Below are 12,423 nucleotides of genomic sequence, written 5' to 3' on the forward strand. Positions count from 1 at the left end.
TCCTCGGAAATTTCCGACGGATTTCCGAGGAACTTTGGTTGTCCTCTGAAATCCCTCGGAAATTTCCGAGGACTTTCCAAGGGATGTTAGATTTTTTATAAAATTTTGGACTTTTGATGAATCTCATGTAATGTTTGAAACTATAAGAAGCCATATTTGTCAATAAAATTAGATAATAAAGTATCATAGGGCAAAAAAATACAAAACTTGAAAAATCACATTATTTACACTTAAGTGTTAGTGAGATGATATTGATAATATATAGTTGACATTTATTAAAAATCCTATATTTATAGAAGTTATGTAGTTTTTGATCTAATATGATATAAATGTAATTGTGTTAACAGAAATATGTCTTTGTATAGCATTAAACAACTTTTTAGATACATTAAATCTACAAAATTGTTACTTTGTTAAAAAAGGGTCGTCGGAAAGTCCTCAGAAATTTTGATTTCCCTGGGAAATCCGTCGGAAATATCCGAGGAATTTCCGATGGTTTTTGGTTTTTTTTGGTTTAATTATAGACGCTCGACCGGCCAATTATACATGTAGTGAATTTCCGACGGTTTTTCGAGGGTTTGTGAATTTCTGACGGATTTCAGTGCGAAATTAATTATTACCCGCCTATTTTTCATTTTCGCGGCAAAGCCCTAAAACTTTCCAAGTGATTTCCGACTAAATATTCCCTTGGAAACATTTATATTTATACATGAACACACAATCTTTTCTCAGCCGCTCCAGTTTTACAACAACTCTCCGTCGTCGTCGTTCCTATGCTTTGCCGGTCGTTCCAGTCGCCGGCCGTGTCTCCGTCGCCGTCCTTCCCGTCGGCCATCTCTTCCCAAGTCACCATCTTCTTCTTCTCATCCAAAATCTCAAAATAATGTAAGTTTAATACTTTCTAATGATTTTGATTTGTGATTCTAGTTGTTAGTGTTAATATCTTGTTAGAATTAGGGTATGGAATCCATAGAATTAGATCTTGATGGGATTTGGTTAGATATGGATTTGGATTAAGATTTTGATATGGAATAAGTTTTGTGATTTTAATTGGAATTAGTGAATTAGAAACTTATATTTTGTGATTATTTTGATAATAGTTTTAAACATTTTGATTGGATTTTGGTTTTAAATTTTTTAGCATTATGTTGGTTTTAAAAAATAACTGAAAATAAAAAGTTAGATTACAACTAAACAAATTTTTTAATAAATGTGATACATCAATTGTTTTCCTATAATATATGTGTACATAATAAACTATTTGTAAACCTAACTACTAAAAAAATAATTTCCTTAATGATATATTACTTTATTAACTTATTTTACTCTCATAATATATGTTTAAGTTTATCACAACTTTTCCTTTAGTTATCAACCGGGCCGAAAACATCTCCGGAGATTCCACCCAGAAGAAGAAATCAACCGTTTGTGTATTGAGGTATATTTTAATATCCTTTAGCTTTATATAATTATTTATTTCAAATAATAAATTATAATTTTATTAATTTGTTTAGTAAATTCCTTTAATCTAAGGTCGGACACCCGGTATAGGAATTCTTATGTCATAAGACGGGGGTATCTCTTCGGCATTTCCTCGAGATAATGAACTTGTTCAACAACTTAAAGATCTTAACCGGATTATAAAAGAAAAAGATGAGGCGGTCAAAGAATTGAAGCAAAAAAATCCAAGATTACGGAGCAATTCACCGAGACAATTCCCGCCTCCCAAAAACTATTTTGTTTTTTGTTTTTCAAAACTATTTTAAATTTGTGATAATTTTAATTTATTTGGATAATTTGTATTTGGATATCTTATTTTTGGCATTTTGTTATTTTATTTATAGTTTTAATTTATATTTTGGTAATTATAATTACAAATTTTGAATTCTTCAAAATATCCGTCGTCGCCGGAAATTCCTCGGAAAAGGATGTCCTCGGAAAGTTCTCAGAAACACCTCCTCTCAGAAATCCCTCGGAAATATTACCTCTGGGAAATCCCTCGGAAATATTGCCTCGGAAATCCGTTGGAAATTTTGCGTCATTGGAAATCCTTCGGAAATTAAGCTTCCTTGAAAAGCCCTCGGAAATAGCTGACCCTTGGAAATCCCTCGGAAATTTCCGACGATTTTCCGAGGACATTTTATTTCCGACGAGCGATTTCCGAGGACCTTTTTTCGTCGGAAATTCGTTAGAAAGAGCCGTTTCCGAGGGATTACTGACGATTTCGTCCCTCAGAAATAGACTGTTTTCTTGTAGTGGATTATCCAAAATTGGTTGACCTAGAGTAGCAATGTACGTAGCAAACTAAAACTGTTTGATCGAAGAGGCTGTCCAGTATAAGATGATAGGTCCAAATAACAAAGTAGTAGTACTAGTACAGAAGGTAACTTTGGAACGTGTTTTGAAGTGAAATGAATATACTAGTTCTGAATAATGAATAGTTCTACATATTCAACAAATAGACTCTCATACGTAATAATGTTCATGTAAAATATGTACCGAGTCTAGTGATCAATTCTATGCAACTCTAGTATTCCATACTTTTGATAATATACATACAGAATCTTCAATCTGTGTATTAAAGTGTAGTTATAACGAAATCACTAAAAATGATCATTTTATTCCTACCAATATTTGGTTTGTAATGTGTATACATGATATATCCAGAGTATCCTAACAAAATCATTTGATTTCTTGAAATAATTTATTCTGAATTGTTAAGAAGATAAACGTGTTAGTCTTTTAGCGAATCAAACTAATATGATGGTGCTGATTCATGATGGAAAAAAAAAAACACGAAAAAGAATGGATTATATTGACCCTATATAGTCCTGGTTCATCATTTCCTTTAAACAAAAAGAAACCTAGATCAAATTATTCCTTCACATGCTCGATCGTGCTTATTTAGGGTTTTACTCATTGTAATATCCCCAATGCATAATTTGGAAACATACCTTCTGTTTTTTATCATTATGCTTTTAATTATACAATTTTCATTTTCATATAATGATGAGGAATGATAATCGCTCTTTCCACAAAACTCTATTTTCAGTCCCAAATTATTAATTTCATTATTATGAAATAGCCTATCATAAGAATCATGATTAATATTTAATAACACCATTACTCCAATAACTGATTATTTTTACAGTAAGCAAAAGTTGCATTCCTTAGATTTACCTATACTATAAGCATACCTACCATATCTTATTTTCTGATTCGATTCAGTTGTTAAAGTTTGTATTTGACCTCAGCTATACCAACTTTTTCATTATTTAAATGTAGCAAAAGCTATAAATAACGTAAATGTGAGGCTACTCGAGTCTTTTACTTCATAAATATTTTAATTAGAACTAAGACACTTGGGGTTGGGGTGGATTAATTATATATTTCAGACCTAATGACAACCCCTAACACTGCACAGAATCATTGTCTTATATACCTGATTTTCGATTTAATTAACTTTATAGGGAGACAAAAGCTGATAATCAAGGAATTATATATTAGATTATCTATGTACTGTTACTGTATATGTTTGACTTGTTTGTATATACTTTCCATCTACCATGACAAAAACCACCTATGGTTTTACCCAATGTATCATAACTCCAGCCATTAAACAAAATAATTGTAATCATAAACTTAAAAAGAATATATCAACGATATTACATGAAAATGGAAATTTTCTTGTAGGTACTTTGATGCTCTGTATAAACTAAACATTTTTGTTAACATCACTATCTAAACATTGCGAGGTTCTTCTTTCAACTTGATAACAAAAAAAAAGGTCGAACATTAAAATTCTAATTCGTATTATTTGTTATTTGTTAGAGACCAAAATTTACTAGTTCTCAAACTAATTTAAAAGTTAATCGCGAGATAGTTGAGCTAAGATTGATTATTTATATATAGATATATATGTGGACAAAAGAAAATACTGATCGTGTTATTGTAAAGATTGCTTGCTTTAATAATTACAAATCAAAATGATGTTTTAGTGTCAGCAATGTGGTTGTTATCATTCGTTATGTCGTCTGCCCAAAGTTTACTCTACTCTTTAAGTTTAAACAAATAACCAAAATGGACTTTTTTTTTTATAATTACATGTTCTCAAAATACAAAAAATGACGTCACTCGTGGAGAACTATTGCATCATAAAACTACGGAGATCCACCATTTGGTCAGAATACGAGACGAGACGGTCTGACCGCACGTGCCAGTAGACACGAGTATACAAATATTCAGAACTTTTGTCAGTCAGTACAAAACGACGTAGTTTTAGTTCTTTACCGAGGGGAGAAATTATCTACTGCTACTCATACTACCGTGTACTCTCGTAAGACGTAGACACATGTCTCAATTAGATTGGAGTGTATCAACAACAGTGGATTACTGAAATAATCGAGCGTCCACTGCACACGAATGCAATGATCTACGAACCACTGATCTTGCCACGTGGTAAGATTATTCAGTAGCGCAATCAAATATGCCCTAAATACACCTAAATCCCTTTTTTTTTTAAGTATAACGTTTTTGTGTTGATGTATCGATCCTTTTATATAAGTTTAACCATCAAGCTATGTAGTTTATATTATATACAGTCCATATGCAATATTGTCCAATTATTTTCAAATATTTATAAACGAAAAGTGCTATTGCAAATGATTGTTATTAGGTCTTTTACGCAAAACATACGTAATACTATACGTTAAAAAAAAGATCATACATACCTAATGCCATATTCTCTAATAAGAATTAAAGAAGCTGCATTATGGTATTTGGTTACTGAATCTTATATAATATATATGCACTACTACCCCTATACAACTCAATGTGTATTATATGCAACTAGCGTATTTTATAGATTTTGTTTTCTCGTAATTTTGTTTAAAAAGGGATGAAAACATAAACTTTAGTTTTCTTTCTTAAAACAAGATTTATTTTTCCTGATTCTTGCGTATTAAAACAAGAAGATAGTGTTCTCTTTTCATAATCATGTAAGATTATTCGTCATTTTTCTTTTTTCTCCTTTTAAGCTTTATTTATAAACCTTTTTAACGCCAAAAAAAAAAGAAAAAGGAAAATCAAAATACATCAAATTCGACAGAGAGAGATTTGGTGAGAAGTCAGCATTTGCCGACAAGAAATTCTGCCTCACCACCAAAATGGTGAAAATACCAAACCAATTATTACAATTACTTTATTTAGGTTGTAATTATTTGAGTACATAATTACACAATATCTTATCTTTTCCCCCACGAAATATTTAATTTTAGACAAATGTAATCTAAGGTTATTTGATTCATAACCTAATTTATGTTTGATTTTTTATTTTATTTTTTACTTGTTAAAGATCAACTACATGGAGGAAGTGGGTGAGGTGAATAATAATGCCTAGCTAGAAAGTTTAAAGTTTTACAATGTGAGAACAAAATAAAAGTGTTTTTTTTTTTAATTTTAAGTTTTTGTAAAGTGTTATACTTTGCTATTTGTGGGGTATAAAATATAATTATTGATTTCTACTTTAGGGGTACCACCCTTGTTCAATCCACCACAGTTACAATTAATTACCACCCCTATTATAAAAAATGATTCCTTGCTAAATAATTTTAAATTTTCAATCAGTAGGTTATATAGATTCGACTTTTAAAGATTTATTATTTAGTATGAAAATTATTTATTTAATATATATAACAGTGCTTTAGAATGTCGTACATATATGTCTGTATTGTAATGTGTGAGTCTGTAAAAAAAACAAGAGGTACTTGACTTATCTATTTGTCTGTAACTTAAATGGAAAAATAGCATCTAAATAATTGTATTTCTCTCTTTACTATTTCTAAATAATTGTTTGTTTTTGTTTTCTTTGCTTTCACTGTTCTTACTTAATTTGTGTAATTTCACTTTAGCTGTCTGGTCACTCCATTTATGAAAATCTTGCCACTAGATTTCAAAATTTTGTGGTACTATTGATAAAGCTATGATTTTACAAGAATATATAATCATGGGTTTACAGATTCTTTTTTTCTCAACAAATACCCCACAAAACTAGTACAATACCATGGGCTCATTCATATCAATCAAGTGGACAATTTTTTTTAACCTTTTCTAAACTATTCATAGCGGTAGAAATCATTTAGTAAATCACAAATCTTTGCTACAAATAGATCAGCAACACTTCATCTATAATTGGCATCTTCCACTTCTTTTACAGCCTTTAAAATGAACTTGTATGACTTCGATCTCCCATTGAACTTGCTCTCATGGTGGAAAGGAATCCACATATTTTCTTCTTCTGAAAGACTTAATAGATTGATATATAGTTACTTAGATTAATGTAGATGTAAAATTCGGCTTTGTTCTTCGGCAACTATAGATGACAAAAGTCTATGCATCTTTCTTTAATCTGTCATTGCCATCAACAAACGTTATCATGAAGAAAGAACATTAAACTTTAGAAAGTTTTAAGTCATTTTTTTCTCAAAAAAGTAAAGATGATATGTTTTCAAGTCATGATTAAGAATATGAATTTTGGTGAAAAAATAAAGCGAGAGGGATCATTACACTGTGTACCAAGAGAAAGAAGAACACAAAAGCTGTCATTAATTAAGAGTTTTCTAACTTCTAACCGATACATCATCATCGATGATAATGACAAGAAACTGAAATAGACAACTATGCTCTGTTTTGTCGAAAAATTATGGTATAGATAGGCTACTCAAGAAATACAAATACTCAAATCACATATCGACCTTCTAAAGAAACCAAGTACAAATTGAATATTAATGGATATAGTATGAGATACTACTAGTAAATGAAAGTAAAGAATTTAAACAATCCTACGAAATGCCAGATTCTATTGAAAAAAAAATACTAAGCTGAAATCAAATTGATCAAAAAAGAGATTCAAAATGTCACACCGAGGATGTATCGACAAGAACATCGTTTAGCAGATGATGATCCTCACCGTTAGCCATTGCAAGCAGCTCTGCATCCCTATCCTCTTCATTTGAGAAGTCTCTCCTTTCAAATTTCGAGTTAGCCGATATGAAGATCAGCTTCTGAGCTCGATCTATGGCTGCATGTGACCGCCCGTTCGAGTTTACCCATTTCAAAAGAGAGGAATTACATTTGAACCCGCCGGTAGTGGCATGAAGGAAAATGAGTCTTACTGCAACTTTCCCTAGTGACCTGAACTCGCTAAGATACGTCTCCCAAACAAGTCTACTGCTTTGAGGATTCGCTATCCTCATCTTACCAGAAACCGGATCGCGCTCTTTCATCTGGACCGCCCGTGCATACATAGGATCTAGCCCTTCGGTTCTCCATTTCATTAGTTCCATCAATGCAATGTGTGCCTCGTCTCTTGTCACAAGCCTTGTGATCAACTTATCTACATCTTTCTCTTGCTCGGGGGACAAACATTTGAATGGAGGAAGATACTTCCCGCTGCTATCTCTTATCAAGTAAAGAGGGTCGAGTATGAAAGCCGCAGCCCAAGCTGGATGATAACTCTTCTTGAATCTTCTCTCAACGAGTTTCTCCACATATCCTTCCCCTACATTAAACTTAGAATCCCAATCTTTAATCTTAGCTCTTAACTCATCCCATAACGGGAGGCATTGCCCTACAAGAAGCTTCTCTTCCTCTATTCTCCTAGCCATCTCTTTGACAAGCTTGATCAAAGCGTGAACCGCCTCTACCTCGTTCCAAAACCCTTCGTCTCCAACCATATCTCTGACCTCCCTAGCCATATGATCCTCCATTAAAACAACTTTACAAGCATCATCATGCATTACCAACTGAATTGCTCTAGCCGAACTCAACACATCTTCAAGTAGATTAAACAACGGCTCGAAGAAACAAACCTTGTTACTACTACTACTAGTACAGCTTCTATGTTCATCGTCGTAATAGCAATGTAAAGGCAATCTAAGCATTATAGATTCGCCGTGTTCTTGCAACTGATACTTACAATGTGCGTTTCGTATCTGCGCAGTGTTGTTGATGAACTTGGCGAGCCTCACACAGTTTTGTGAGACGGATTTGAATAAAGGCAGCTCTTTTACGAAATCTTTGATCAAACTGCTGAGCCCTTGAAACTGACAAGACAGATTCACCATCCATTGATGCTGACTCTCAAGATTCCTAAGTGCTTTGGTCTTGAACTTATCAGAGACTATCCCAACACATCTCTGAGGTGAACTTCCGCAAATGCCCTTCACCGTGTCCAACAAAAGCTCCTCCGCGTAGTTCGACGGCACAGCTCCGTTCACCAGAACTGCCTTTCTGTACAGGCTCGTCCCGTTGGGCAAATTCACAATCAAATTAACTAGATTCTCGCCGGACTCCCCTGTTTTCCAGCCGTCCGATGCGATTTGGAAGAACATGGCGTCTCTGATTCTGGATTCAGCCTCTGCTCTTGCCTCGTCGTACTTCAAGTCTAGTCTCGTGGTGGCGAAGTCTCTCTTGGAGATGATTGGTAATCCGACTTGTGTCAGAAAAGCTCGAAACTTTGGATGCTCCAGACCGGAGAGAGAAACAGAGCCGCAAGATTCGAAGACCCAATCAGAGAGAGAATCTAAAGCTGACTCTATCTGCGATCTGGTAAGAGACTGAGTCTGCGACGGTTTAGGACTCTTGAGCTTCTTCACACTGTCTTCAAGCATAGCCAAAGGACCCAAATCGTCTTTTCCGCCGGAGAGCATCATATGCTGCGGCGTTGGGGTAGAGTAATGCAGCTCCCCTCCGCAGAACCTGGAAGGATCGACGACGGTAATAGGCGTGACGTGGTAAGAGCCGCCGATGGGAGGAGGGTTGAGCCGGGAAGGAACGGCGGTGGTGACAGCGCCGGAGGAGTTGCGTTTGCGGTGAGGAGTGTGAGGAGAAGAGGAGGAAGAGGTAGGAGGAGAGGGAGTGATGGTGGAAATGGGAGTGACAGAGTTGAAATTGGGACAAGTGCCGCGTTTGAGATGCTCAGAAGCGGTGCGGGAAGGATTAGAGGCGGAGAAAACGGCGTCGCATAGAGAACAACGGAGCTTCACGGCTTTAGGGAGACCAGTGTCGGTGTTGCGTACGAGGATTGGTTCAAGATGAGTCCAATACCACGCGCCTTTACCTTTCACTGCTTTAGTTCTCACCGTCATTAAACCTTCGTATCTCTTGTTTAAAGCTTTTGCTGTTAGCTCGTCTGTCGTGAGTCCATCGATCGCCGTCGCCGGAGGAGCAGGAGGAGGCGGTGGTGGAGTCTGTTGTTGCTGATGAGCGTTGTTGTTAGCCGTCGCCATCAGAGAAAAATTTCTAAATTTTCGATGTAAGGAAGATGAGAAAGAGAAAAAAAGAATCGGAAATTTCGAGGCTTTAGTAAGAAGAGGGTTTTAAGCGGGAGTTGGATTTTGTAGCCTCGTAAAAAACGTGTGACATTCTATAGCCGGGAAAAGTCGCCGGGAGACGGCGATGTTGGACGTTACTACCATTTTCCCGGCGATCAAAAAGAATAAAAATAAAAATTGTAAGTAAGGCTTTGGTTTATAGTTCCTTCTTCTCTTGTATAAGTGAAGTCTTTCTATCTTGTTCACTGTTGAGAGAGATGTTATTTTTGGGAAGAAAAAGACAGAAGCGGAGAAGAAGAGGAGAGAAATATGGAAGAGAGAGAGGAAGGTCACGCGCATGGAAGGAGAAGAGAGAGAGAGAGAGAGAGAGAGAGAGAGAGAGAGAGAGAGAGAGAGAGAGAGAGAGAGAGAGAGAGAGAGAGAGTAATTGAAAGGAACAAGAAGGGTTGTGAAAGCAGAGTCCCACGTCGTACGAGAACCCAAACGTTACATTGGCTGTTAGACTCTCTCGCTTTCTCATCATTGGAGCGTTTCCCACACGCTCTTTCTTTTTCGTTTTGGGCTTCTCTTCTCTTTCTTTTTTATTTTGTGTGTTATGTGTTTTTTTTTCAACTTTTCTTTTTTCTTTCCAAAAACCCTTTTCTTGTCTCCTACTTTAATGTTTTTAAAAAAAATTAATTAAAAAAAATATTGGAACTATTTGGGACCTTTTAGTCTAATGCATTTTAGATTTTTTTAACTTTTGTAAACGTTTTTCTTGTCATGCTAGTATCAACCACCAGTACCACCAAAGATAAAAGTATATATATATTTTTTTTTAAATCTAATTTAGTTTCTTAAGAATTTTTCAAAGCCTAATAAACATATTGGTAAAAAGTACATAATAGGTTGTTTTTTTACTCATTCTCAAATAGGCATGACCACGGTTACGGTTAATGCGGTTATGGTTAATTAACCACCGGTTAACGGTTATAATTTTTTTAACTATAACCTTAATCATTATATATACGGTTAAGACGGTTACGGTTATATACAGTTACGGTTAATTACGGTTACGGTTAAATACGGTTACGGTTATTTGATGATTATTATAATATTAATATTGGAGATAAAATTTTATGAAATATTATTTATTTTACAAGTAAAAAATATATGTGATTTCAATTATTTATATTGAATTAGTTAAATCTGGGTATTGTATACAGTTATAATATAATTTATTTTAAAATTTTAAATATGCGGTTAACCGAGCGTTTAACCGTACGGTTAACCGACGATTAATTACGGTTAATTATGATTACGGTTAATTAACGGTTACGGTTATTATTATTTTTTAACCGTAACTAATTTACTTTTACGGTTAACGGTTACAAATTTTAACCGTTTTATACGGTTACGGTCCGGTTACGGTTGATAAACGGTCCGGTTATGGTTAAAAATACGGTTAAGGTTAGCTTTTGTTCATGCCTATTCTCAAATATATATAAAGAACTATTAAAAGGTTAGTTTGTTGAAAAAAAAAAAAAAGATCTATTATATTAGATGGATTTTTAAATTATGAATTGCGTTGTCATTTTTTAGTTTTAAAAAACTACATGAACGTTCCAAGGATACTTTTACCTTGTGATTCGGTTTTAATATGTAGACTTCGTAACTTTGTTGTTGAAATTGGTTACAAAAAGAAAAAATGGTGAGTGGGATATTTCCAAATGTGTCTTGTTGTCTACGTGGGATGTGTTCAGAATTTGGGCATAAAAAGAAAGAAAGGGAGAGAGAGTGAGTGAGAATTTAATTTTTGTTTTCTAGATAGACAGTGAAAGACATTAACGCAGAGTGTGTGTGTGTGTGTTCTGTTCTGTTGACCATTCCCTCTGTTGACTCAACCAAAATAAATTAATATAAACAAAAATAAAGGACAACTCTTCGTAAATATTACTTTGTTTGTCTTGAAAGTTGTTTTTCAATTTTTGACTGATGAGACGAGAAACCTTTTACATGTTCCTTTTTTTTTACCGACAATTTTGTGATTTCCTACTACCAACCATTTTCTACAGTATACATTTTGTATGAATCGTGAGAGTGTGTGTGTGTGTCATGGCCGCCATCGTTAGCATTTTGGAAGTCATGAATAAACCAACACCCCTTTCTCTAACTCTTCACAACATTCGCCTCTTCTTTTTTAGTTAATTCAAAGGACTATGACCACATGCTTAATCCTCACCCTAAGAATTCATCTATTTAGACAATTTTACAACAATATTCACCTAACATTACTTGACAATATTAGACACACATTTTCACTAATTTTGTAAAATCTCCCTTAATGTTTTTTTTTATCTCTATATATGTGTGTTATATAAACGTTTAATTTTTTGTAACATTTTTTTCTTGTTCTAACCAGCTTATATATATATACTTTTATTTTTACAATTTTTCCTGATCTTGTTTGTTGTATATTTATCTCTAAGCTTAGATTTGAGATCAATAATTAAAGTAACAAGTGGTGGTTAGTAGGAGTCAAGTTTTAATTGGTCAATATCTAATGTCAATAAACCCACATGTCACAACTGTCTCCCACTTTCTTCTGATGCCCTTATACATACGAATGATCCATGGATTCTCGTCTAAGATTGTGAACTATACAAATTCCACCCGTAATCTACATATGTATTAAAAGCAAGGCAGATATTCAATTTTCTAACCACATAATTTAGATCAGTCCAATCTTAAAAAAGATGGATAGTACTATCTGTAAGAATGATCTTGTCTGTTCATACCAACCACCCAAAAAAAAAAAAAAAACCCATGCATTATGCCATGTCCTGTAAGTTTCTCGTGTCATGAAACAAAGTTAGTTTGTGATAAAGTGATGAGTACTCTCTAGTCTTTACTACTAACATCACTTTTCATAATTAAGTTTACAAATATATGAATTCACATATACTTACATGTCCAAGATTTTCGTATTCAAAATTTATATAGAAGTAACTGTGGACAGAAAAAAAATAGTTTAACTAAATAAGTAACTGTTGATAGAAAATAGTTCCGTAAGAAACTTGATTAATCTTCCTTCATTAGTTTTCCAATCATT

The 12,423-nt window shown here is 34.0% G+C and overlaps 1 protein-coding gene and 1 long non-coding RNA gene across 2 annotated transcripts; one reads left to right on the forward strand and one right to left on the reverse strand.

Moving 5' to 3' along the window:
* The first annotated feature begins 744 nt into the window (after positions 1-744).
* LOC111828709 lies at positions 745-1,720 on the forward strand. Its single transcript, XR_002832492.1, has 3 exons — positions 745-885; positions 1,369-1,438; positions 1,534-1,720. It is a non-coding gene; the product is annotated as an uncharacterized LOC111828709 (long non-coding RNA).
* A 4,965-nt stretch (positions 1,721-6,685) lies between these two features.
* Positions 6,686-9,664, reverse strand: LOC17900778. The gene has a single exon (XM_006304396.2). It carries the CDS (start codon positions 9,285-9,287, stop codon positions 6,915-6,917), a length of 2,373 nt encoding a protein of 790 aa, XP_006304458.1. The 5' UTR covers positions 9,288-9,664; the 3' UTR covers positions 6,686-6,914.
* Between the last annotated feature and the right edge of the window lie 2,759 nt (positions 9,665-12,423).

This window comes from Capsella rubella, unplaced genomic scaffold, assembly GCF_000375325.1.
Source record: "Capsella rubella cultivar Monte Gargano unplaced genomic scaffold, Caprub1_0 scaffold_1, whole genome shotgun sequence".
NCBI classification, from domain to species: Eukaryota; Viridiplantae; Streptophyta; class Magnoliopsida; order Brassicales; family Brassicaceae; genus Capsella; species Capsella rubella.

Excerpts from the sequence above, each read along its gene's own strand:
- LOC17900778 (XM_006304396.2), bottom strand. The coding sequence starts at position 9,287 with ATGGCGACGGCTAACAACAACGCTCATCAGCAACAACAGACTCCACCA.